At 52.4% G+C, this 9,758-nt stretch overlaps 1 protein-coding gene across 1 annotated transcript in view; it reads right to left on the bottom strand.

The window, feature by feature from the left end:
- Positions 1–9,758, bottom strand: part of PPP2R2B (protein phosphatase 2, regulatory subunit B, beta) — a 109,637-nt gene that overhangs the window by 17,564 nt on the left and 82,315 nt on the right. Inside the window, exons 3-4 of the mRNA XM_009331375.1 lie at positions 9,392–9,557; positions 6,880–6,992 (exon numbers count right to left, since the gene is read on the bottom strand). Of these exons, the coding sequence (XP_009329650.1) occupies positions 6,880–6,992; positions 9,392–9,557 (279 nt within the window). The remainder of the gene's footprint in view (positions 1–6,879; positions 6,993–9,391; positions 9,558–9,758) is intronic.

The raw sequence follows: 9,758 nt of genomic DNA, 5'->3' as shown, positions 1-9,758 counted from the left end.
TGCCACACCCCCCGGCTGGGTGCCGAGCCCCCACCGCACCGCAGGAGTGGGCAAGGGCCGCGGGGCTGCAGGAGCAGGCGGCAGGTCCCTGCACCGCCTGCCCCATGCCCCCTCCCGGAGCCCCCAGCCCTGCGGTAGGGCAGAAGTGGGGCTATCGTCCTTCTGTCCCCACTTGGATGCCCCAGAAGAAGCCAACGAGAGCCATTTGTGGGCAGCGGGTCCTAGCCGCAATGGGGGCCGAGTTGCAGGACCATCTGCTGGGCTCTGCTCCGTCGGCACTGAGGAGCAGAGTTCAAAGCCTGAAGTCAGTCCACGTGGGCCAACTGTTCGGGCCATCAACACAAATACCGCCCCCAAAAAACAGGGCCAGTTCACGAAGGGTTGTTAGTGCAAGGCTGAGCATTGGCTGCAAGTGTCATTCCACATACAGCCCAAATCATCCCAGATTTCCCATTCTTTGTATATTTTTATAGCGTGATAGGATTTTTTTGTTTGTAACTGAGAATTTGTCCTAGTTCAGTTATTGTACTCCAGGATTACTTTCACCATCTGTACCTAAATTCTGAAATAAGATTGCAGAAACCGCGAAGAACAAACAGAACATTTTTCTTATCTGAAGTTAAAAATCCTGAACTCTTCATGCTAACCTCATTAGAATTGCATTCCCCGTAAAGATGTGATTGTTTGAAAAGATATTTTTAAACTTATTTCTCCCACTGAAAAAGAGCCAGTGTCGGTAAAATCCCACCGAGCAGTTTACAGTTTTCCTACTTTTCCCGGCATAAGTGTGCAGAAGCACAGCCACGTTACCAAACACAAATTCAAAGCAATCCAAACCCGTTTGATAATTCTGCTCAGCACATTGTTTTTACAGTACGTCTAGACACAGATACCGGCAGTGTAATTGCTGTGGAAAAAGAGATGAAAAAAAATATCTGAAAGGTCAATTCTCATCATCAGCATTTCAAGGCGAGTTTACAAATATTAAAAGGATTAATAATGAGTTTTCACCAGAAAAGAAAGAGTTCAACTCATGACCTGGGATAAACAAAAAAATGAGAAAAACAGCGGCAAAACGGGCTCTTTCATTTCTTTTCAAGTATCTGCAGAATGAAGCAGGCAGAGATGCAGGCAGTGCACGCTGGCGGGCTGGGTGCTGCCGCTGGCTTGGCCAGAGGGGAGTCCCGGCTCTGCACTGGGCCGGAGGGGAGTCCCGGCTCTGCAGGCTCGCTGTGGCCACGCCGCAAGCCCCCTGCTCCCCATGCCCAGCCAGGCCCTCCTATGCCCTGCAGCCGTGGCACAAGGCGCCAGTGCTGCCCATCCCTGGGGGAACCACCGTTACCTCCACGGTGACTTCGGAGCCCGAGCCCTGCAGACTGGCCATGCCTCAGCGGGAGACCGAGCCAAGCCCGCCCTTCTTCACATACGGTGCTGCTTCAAGAGCGACAAAAATCAAGCACCTCCAAGTCAGTAACCACACAGGTCCCCAGCACGTCCCAGACCAGCACGCTGGCTTCCCAGAGACAGCACTGCGTGGCGGCGAGCCCAGTGCTGCCCTGCTCGGGCAGAGGGGCCAGGCTACCTAAGGGCAGCTGAGCATGCAAGTAGTACACATTGAGCTGCTTTAGAGCAATGTAAGTGATTAATGAAAGGGGGAAAATCCTTTTTTTTTTAATTTCTGTGGCAACGGTTTGATGACGATCATTTGAAATTGATTAGTTCTGCCATGTGCATTTTATAGCCAAAAAAAGCCAAATGTTTCACATTACCTTGTCATTTAAATGATAATGCTTTGGAGAATGTATACAAGGGAAAGACAGACAAATCTCTTTGCTGGGGCAGAAATGCAGCAGCACAGCAGTCCTTCTCTGAAGCATCCCCCATCCCTTTCCCTCTCCCGTCACACGGCCCCGCTCTGGGGCTGCCCGTCAGGTGCACTGGATGCAGCGGGAACACAGCAGAGCATCCCCAAGAAACTGTGCCCAGGGGCCAAGAAATCTGAGTGCTTTGGCAAAATGGGAGATATAAAACAGAATTTATGATGGATTTTGCTGGAACTGAGAGACTGAAGTGGTAGCTCTTAATCAGAGAGATATTTGTGACAGCTACAAACACCAAGAACCGGGCACATCAATGCACCTGCTCATCACACCCACATCGCACTTGGCCTGGGAGGGTCGTTCCTCACCCAGGGAGGTGTCCAGTGGAGATCACAGAAAACCACCCTCTGTACCACAGCGATCTCCTCAGTCCTTAATAACCTGGGTGAGACACAACCAAGCGACTGGTCCCTGGGCTCGTTAGGTGCACACCAGCCAGCTTGCAGGGTGCTTCCTTACTTACCAACATTTTAAAGTGCTTGGGGCAGAGATCAGCTGCCCGTGGCAGGGAAAGTTGTTCCCAAATGGTATCTGAGCTCCCTTGGGTTTCTCTGGGACAGAGGAGGGGAGACAGCAGCAGCCCCTCCTGAGAGTACCTGACCAGAGCCCCTGCGAGCCCTGGGGAGCCCCGGCTGCTCTCCCTGCTGTGGATGTAGCTCAGGAGCAGGGGACTCGGTGGAGGGAGAAACCCCAGCCTGGCTTGAGAACGCACAGTGGCCTGATACAAGAACATCCTTCAGCAGCAGCCTTCACCCAGCACATCGGGGAGGCAGAAGGCTGTCCCTGAGGCGCTTGGAGCTCAGGCGATACGTGCCAAGGCAGCGCTGGCAGCCAGCCTGCTGCTGCTGCTTCTCTTTAAACAAACAACGTAAAGATCAGACCCTCTCTATAGCAAAGGGAGGTCCACGAGCTGTCTCTCCCGGCCGGTTCCCCAAGTTGTGCTCATCAGAGGCGCAGACGGCATCTTGCCGCACACAGCACCCGGCTGCCCACAGCCTCCTCCTCCTCCTCCTGCGGGGGGGACGGTACCGGTGGGAGGACACACACCAGTGTTTCACCGCAGTCTGACTTGCGCTGTGAGGGATCAAAGCAAACACATTCTCTATTTAAAAAGATTTAAGCCCTGGATATTATTTGTGTTAATTATTTCCTGCACACATCCCACGGCATAGGTACGGCTGTACACCAAGCGGCACTCGAGAGCTCGCAGAAGCTGTTAAATGAGGCCGAAGGGCTGTAGCTATTAGACTGGGGGCTATCCAAATAAGCAGAGCTCTTTTAATGACAGCAAAAGCCTTACTTTATAGTCTGAGCAGAGTTAAATATTTCTTTTGCACTATGTGGGTTAGAAATTCCTCAGAGAACAATGCTCATCAAGTACCTTTAAACCATTACGACGAATCGGTAAGAGATGATTGCAGCAAGATGGTTTTAAAACGTTTTTTCCCTTGTCTGTGGTTGAAAATTAAACCGTGGATGAATGTGGATTTACTCCAAAGTGCGAGCATCACAGGACAATTAAACGTTAAAGATACACCAAGCTGCAGCAGAATGGTTACAGCTATGTAAATACCTGTCTAAGTAAAATCATCAAAACATTAGATCAAACTGGGGCTGGCGGAAGACTCAATCTTCCGTCCTCAGGGACAGCAGGCGTTGCACAGGCAGATACTAATAACCATAATACTGAGCACTTACATCGTGTTTTACCTCTTCCCATTGCCGTGAAGCAGGAGCCGTATGTTCCCGCGGGGCTGCTCGCCAGAGAGCGGGGAATCGCAGCGCCTTATCCCATCGCGCAAGGGAAGACACTCAAGTAGCAAACTCCTCCAGCCATACGGCATCAAGTTGCTACCAGGAATAAATGGACTGAAAGCAAAACAAAAGCTGAAACTTTCAAGGCAAACAGTGGACTCCAATAAATAGTGTCCAGTTCTCTGATATTTCAGTATGACTTTCTACAGGGGGAAAAAAAAAAATCACAATTCCCTCCTTCCCTGACAAACTCCAGTGACCGCTGCTCCCTCCATCCACCCCAGCAGTGCAGGGGCGCTCCCAGCGTGAGCAGTGATGGGGCAGGTGGGTGCCCGGTGGGATGGGCTGGCTGCCCTCACCCCAAACACGGTCCCCGTATGCTGCAGGGCTGGCCCACGTCCTCGGGAAATCCCCAGCACCGCACTGCCCAGGGCTGGACCCGGCACCAACCATACTGGCAGCATCTCTGCATCCCTGCCCCTCCTTGGGGATGCCCCGCTGGGCACCAGCAGTGATGGATGGACTGGATGGTGTAACTTCAGGTTGAGTGCTTGCTAAAACACCTGGGTTGATTTTTGGCTCTGCTTCAGCCCTACGGTCGCCAATTCAAGCGCCAGGATGCGGTCAAATGCAATCAGCTCACGCCAACAATCAATAGCGAAGATAAGCACGACGATTATTTATTTATGTTCACAACCACATCGCCCGTGTGCCCTGCTGAGGTGTCATTACCCTCATCGCGGGCTCCAATCGATCGACGGCCGCTTCCTGCCGGCACGGCAGGAGCGGATGGGGGAGCGCAGAGGCAGGTCTGGGATGGGAGCCCGAGGGGGGGCGGAGAGGCAGGCCTGGGATGGGAGCCCGCCCCGCCAGCTCGGCGCTCCTGCATCCACCCTGCGCCCAACCCCAAGCAAACACACACAGGCTGCCTGTTCTTCCCACCCCGGTGTCTGTAACACAGGTAAGAGAAGGAGGAGGAGCAGCTAAACGATAGCATTAAGCCCCCGTGCACACACAGCACTGCAAAGCCAACGTGAGCGATGCCGCAGGGAGGGCGGCAGAGCCGGCACCATGCGCAGGAGAGGACGCGGTGCCACACGGCCAGGGCCACTGCCGTGCTCCTCATGGCCTCCCCTCGCCCAGGCAAGGGGGAACCACCGGCGGATCTGGGCAGACGGGGCTGCGGCACACGTCGCCCTGTGCTCCCCATGCCTGCCAGCGCGGGTCTGACCGGCTGGCAGCCACTGCAGGCGAGACAGATGTCGTGACACCTACAGGGCTGATGATAGCCAGGTCAACCCAAAAGATAAAAATGCATTTTGAAAAGGTTAAAAAGTTTCATTTCAAAATGTCAAAACTCAGTGTTCCCATAAAGAAATATTTTGCTTAAGAGGTTACATTGATATTTTGGCAGGAAAAGAAAAGAAATACGCATCACATTTATCCTGGACTCTTGAGTTGCTTCACTTCCCCCAGAAATTCAATGTTCTTAAAGAATACACTAAAAATAAAAATAAATCAATATTCAGAAATGGCTCCTTTGAGAACGCTGACCTTGCACTTGCTGTTTTGTGTGGTTTCCAGCAGTGTGTTAGAGTGTGCAGGAGGCCCCCGGGCACAGGACCAACACTGACAGCCACCCGCAGCAGAGCTCAGCACGGGCACCGAGACGGCAGACCTAGGTGAAACTGTGACCTGCATTTCCCCAGTATGCCCAGGGCTTTTTCCAGTGCATTTAGCCAGACAAGGAAGCACTAACTGGAGTAACACCCCTTAGCACTGCTGTCTTTTTAAAACCTGCCTCCCAGCCCTGCAGAGGGTTGACAACCCCAGCTCCGACATCCAGATACCGAGCAAACTCTTCCAACGGGCTGTTGAGGTAACGCCATATTAGGCTGGAAATTCAGCCTGAAACATGACAGCAGATACATATATATAGGAAATAAACTGTTTTCTTGCTCAGTAAAGAAAAATGCCTGTCAGCCACCAGGAGCAACTCAGTACGGAGACGAGAATTAACTACCTGTCTGGGGTTCTCAATGGCTTCATCTGCAGTGGAACTGGAAGCCATAAAAGTGAGCCAAGGGTAATCATAGCAACAATTTTATATATATAAATATAAAACCCTCAAGTACTCAAAATGCAAATTCTGACAGGATGTTAATAAATTACAAGGTAGTCTGGTCTGATTAATGTCATGACAAAATTACTGCATACTTGGCATTTCTAGGCGTACAGGTTAAAGGAGTTATTGTCTGTTTCTGCTCTAATATCAAGTGGAGGGGAGCACAGCTTCTCTCCGTTTGCAGAGGGGCACCCTACTCACTGCTGGGGGAGGCCAAGGGACCTGCTCCCGCAGAGGGTGCTGGGCTGGAACCCCACACACTCGGGCTCTCCAGCACCGCCTGTACCCATTGCCTGTACCCGCTGCCAGAGCTGCCGGAGCTCCCCGGGGCGCGGGGTGAGCTCTGATTGAACTAACAGGGCATGCACCGCCTCGGGCTGGAGCTGCCTCTTTATATGCAAATTAAAGATCATAAACAGTTATCCCAGAGCAGCACTGGGGGAAGAGCAAATTTGCCGGCACTGCTGGCCAGGTGCAGTCAGCTCCCAGGGCGGTAAAGCGATGCCCAGCAGACAGGCGCTGCCATGCCCGTGCGCCTCCCCTTGCCAGGCTTCCCCGCAGCACTCCCGGGGACGGACACACTCCCGGGGCGCAGGGGCGGCTGCTTTAATGGGGTCTGTGCATCCATCCCCCTAGCAGTAAATGGAAAGTGTAGCCTTAGGTGTTTACACTTGATTTGGGAGGCTGGTTTTAATCTCCTTAGGCTGGGAGGAAAACTCATTTAGAGAAAGTACTTATGGTCCCAAAGCAGAAGTTGCGATTGCGAATGCACTAAGGAAGAGCTCATTAACTGCCTCCTCGCCAGGACAGGCATGCAGGGCAGTGCAGCAGCAGCACCGTGGCACTGGGGTACCCGACAAGACGAAACGTGGTGCGTCACGGCACGCCTGCCCAGAGTCGACGCAGCCTGGGCACCACTCTGGCAGCAGCTCCCTCCTCCATTCCTGTGCCCACACACCAGCCAAAGGACAAGGCGCACCCCCCCTGCCCTCCAACATCGACCTGCCGCATCACGAGAATATTACCAGTAACGTGGCACGCAGATAACACCTGCAGCGATTTTCGTCCGAGACCCTGAAGAGAAAGGCTCCTTCGCAGCCTTGGTCTCCCCGCACTCACCCGTAGCATGGTGATCATGGAGGGGTCTCGGAGACGGCCGTCCTCATCCTTAAGATTGTATCCCTCCGGTCTCTTGTCCCGCTCGCTGACCTTCCATAGCTTCACAGTCTTATCTGGGGGGCAGGAGAGAGGATAGCGTTACAGCTGGCTGCTCCCCCAACTGCCCACCGACGGACACGCCAAGGCCATGCCGGCTGGTTTAACAGTGAAAAGTCTGCCACGTCCCCACCTGCAACTTGCTGAAAGTGGTTACAGAAGGTGTACCTGCCACCACAGCACTTCATCCCCAGAGCCCTGGTTTTCCTGTTCCTGCTGGACAACTGCTGGTGCATTTATTCCAGATGTAAGGAGATGGTTGAACAACAGAACAGAACTATTGGATTAATGGAGAAATAATAGGAGAAGTGATTTCCCAGGGTTCAGAGCCTCAGAGGTCATGCCCTGAATGTTGGCGTTCGATATATCGAGTGATGGGGCCGAGTTACTCCCAGAGGAGGTGACGAGGCGCTGGCACCAGGACGGGGCAGCTCGGGCAGCACAGGGAGGCTGAACCTGACGTCCCGGCAATGGGCCAGCGCCACACACAGCTGCTGTGCTCCTGCCGCCGACGTGTGCATTGCACGCTCCTGCACACACACGGACACACACCCCCCTTCCCCAAACCTGCACACCCACTGGAAAGCCAGCCGAGAGCAGGCTCCCACATAAGCTTTCTCCTCCTACGTTTCCTAGCTCATACGGCAGTTATCCAGGGGCCACCAGTTACTTTTTGAGAGTAATTTCCAAATTAATTTAGCTTCTAGTAATTGGAAATGTGTTAAATACAAAGGATGCAGCAGATCTCCTAATTCTGTCCCCGCTAGCTGTTCTATTTCTCCTCCTCTTTGAGCCTCATGCTGCGAACACCCCCGGCTGTCCCTGCTGACCCCCAGTGCTGAGGCACTGCCTTCCACGCCCCAGCCCCGCGCTGGCCGCGCCGGCCCTTGGGAAACACGAAAGGAGGGATGGGGATGCCCAAGGGTGGCTCCAGCTGGGTGTTACCCTGCAGGTGTTGGGGTGCCGGGGAGGCAGCCGCAGCAGCGCCCATGCTGGCAGCAGGCGCTGGGAGCTCTGCACGGCTTTAAAGCTCATCAGGCACAGGGTGCCACAAGGTAAATAATTTTGCTTCCAGTGGAGTTCAGGCAGAAATCCAGTGTGCAATGAGTAGAGCAGAGCAATGTGTGATTTGAGGTTCCAGCAAGCTGGCTGGTACAACGGCACTGCGAAGGAGCAAAGCACGTGTGGAGGTAAGCTGTCCCTGAAAGCTGCCCGAAGGAGGTGAAATGGTGCCTGTAAGTCACTCAGAAGTCATCCTGACCTTCCCCACCCAGAAACTGCACAGAGGCCAGCATTTACCACGGCCTGAAGGCAGCTCCGAACACCCCCCTGCAGCTCCCAGTCCCCTTCTGGAGTCCCACCCACCCTGTGCCATGAAGCCCCCAGGGGAAGGAGCCCCGGGAACATGTGGTTTTATTCTGAATAATGGTGTTTTCTTTCCTCTCTCCTGGCAGAGACCCTATCAGTAGTTTATCATCACTTCCACCAGGTTTCATACACAGCCATATCATCCATCTTCATTTTCTCCTTTACATGGCAATTCCAACAGAGTGCCATTAATTTTGTTTTTATTAACCTGCTTTACTTTGGGGGGTTTCTATATATAATGTTAGTTTAACAGTAAGAACAAAAAGAAACAGCATAACATGGGAGTATTTCTAAAAGAATCATTTTGATAACCTGCTAGCATGTGAAACACCATCCCGAATGGAAAGATAATATCCCTGTTAATCAAAAAACTATTTAAAAACTCAATTAACAGAACATTATGCTCTATAATTAATCTTCATTGCATTTCAATGATTCTCCCCCCAAATGAGTTTAATAAGTCTTTGAATTTTATTACAATGATCAATAGAGTCAATTCTACAATACAAAGTAAGTTGGTTATGGAAGATAATTAGACCCCTCCTTTTCCCCTGAAGTAATTAAGTCACATCCATCTTAAGGTTCCATTCATCCCAAGTAATATTCCTGGATCCTCCTGATATTTATCTGAACATAACATGGAACCGCTGAGCTGAACGCAGCTGCACATTGAAACAAATCGGCTGCAGTTCTCCTTTAAAAAAAAAAAAAAGTAAAAAAAAAGAGCTCCCAATATAAAAAAAAAAAAAGTTGTCAGCAGGGGGAAAAGACTCCCTCCCTTGCAGGGAATGGATGCTGCGAAATAAGGACAAAACCTCGTGCATGGGAATCGAGCTCTGCCAGACAGGTCTGGCCAGGTTCCTGCTCCCCTGTGACACCCGTGTTACCCTGAAGGGAGTCAACATTTTTTTTAACATACATTTTTCCTGAAGAAACACGTTAGAGTAGGCCCCGTCTGGCTGTCGGGGCCCAGGGATCCGAGGCAGTGGGACAGCAGCGCCGGTGCTTGCCCAGCCGGCCTGGGCTGCCTGCGGCCGCGGCCACGTACCGTTGGTGGAGAGCAGGAAATAGGCTGCGTTTTGCTGCGGGAGCCATCGTATCTTATTGATCTTCTCCTCTATCTCCAAACTCTTCAAGTAATCGAACTCCGGCTCGTGGCTCTGGAAGGTGCTGTAGACATTGTACTCTCCCCTGCGATGGGGCTGGTTTTTGCTCTGCAGGAAGGGGAACAGAGAGGAGTTTGAGGCACAGAGAGCGGGAGAACATTTTCTGTTGACTCTCTAGTTCTCTAATGTTTGTTAAGTGACGGAGAGCGCCTGGTCACGGTGACGCAGTGCAGGTCTGAAAGCCAAGGCACGGCCTCTCCCGGCGCGGCGGCTCCCGCACGCTGGGGTGCTCGGTGGGGACGGGGCAGG

The sequence above is a fragment of the Pygoscelis adeliae genome, unplaced genomic scaffold (assembly GCF_000699105.1).
Source record: "Pygoscelis adeliae isolate BGI_AS28 unplaced genomic scaffold, ASM69910v1 Scaffold108, whole genome shotgun sequence".
In the NCBI taxonomy this organism is placed as follows: Eukaryota; Metazoa; Chordata; class Aves; order Sphenisciformes; family Spheniscidae; genus Pygoscelis; species Pygoscelis adeliae.
This window is presented reverse-complemented; position numbering and strand designations above follow the sequence as displayed.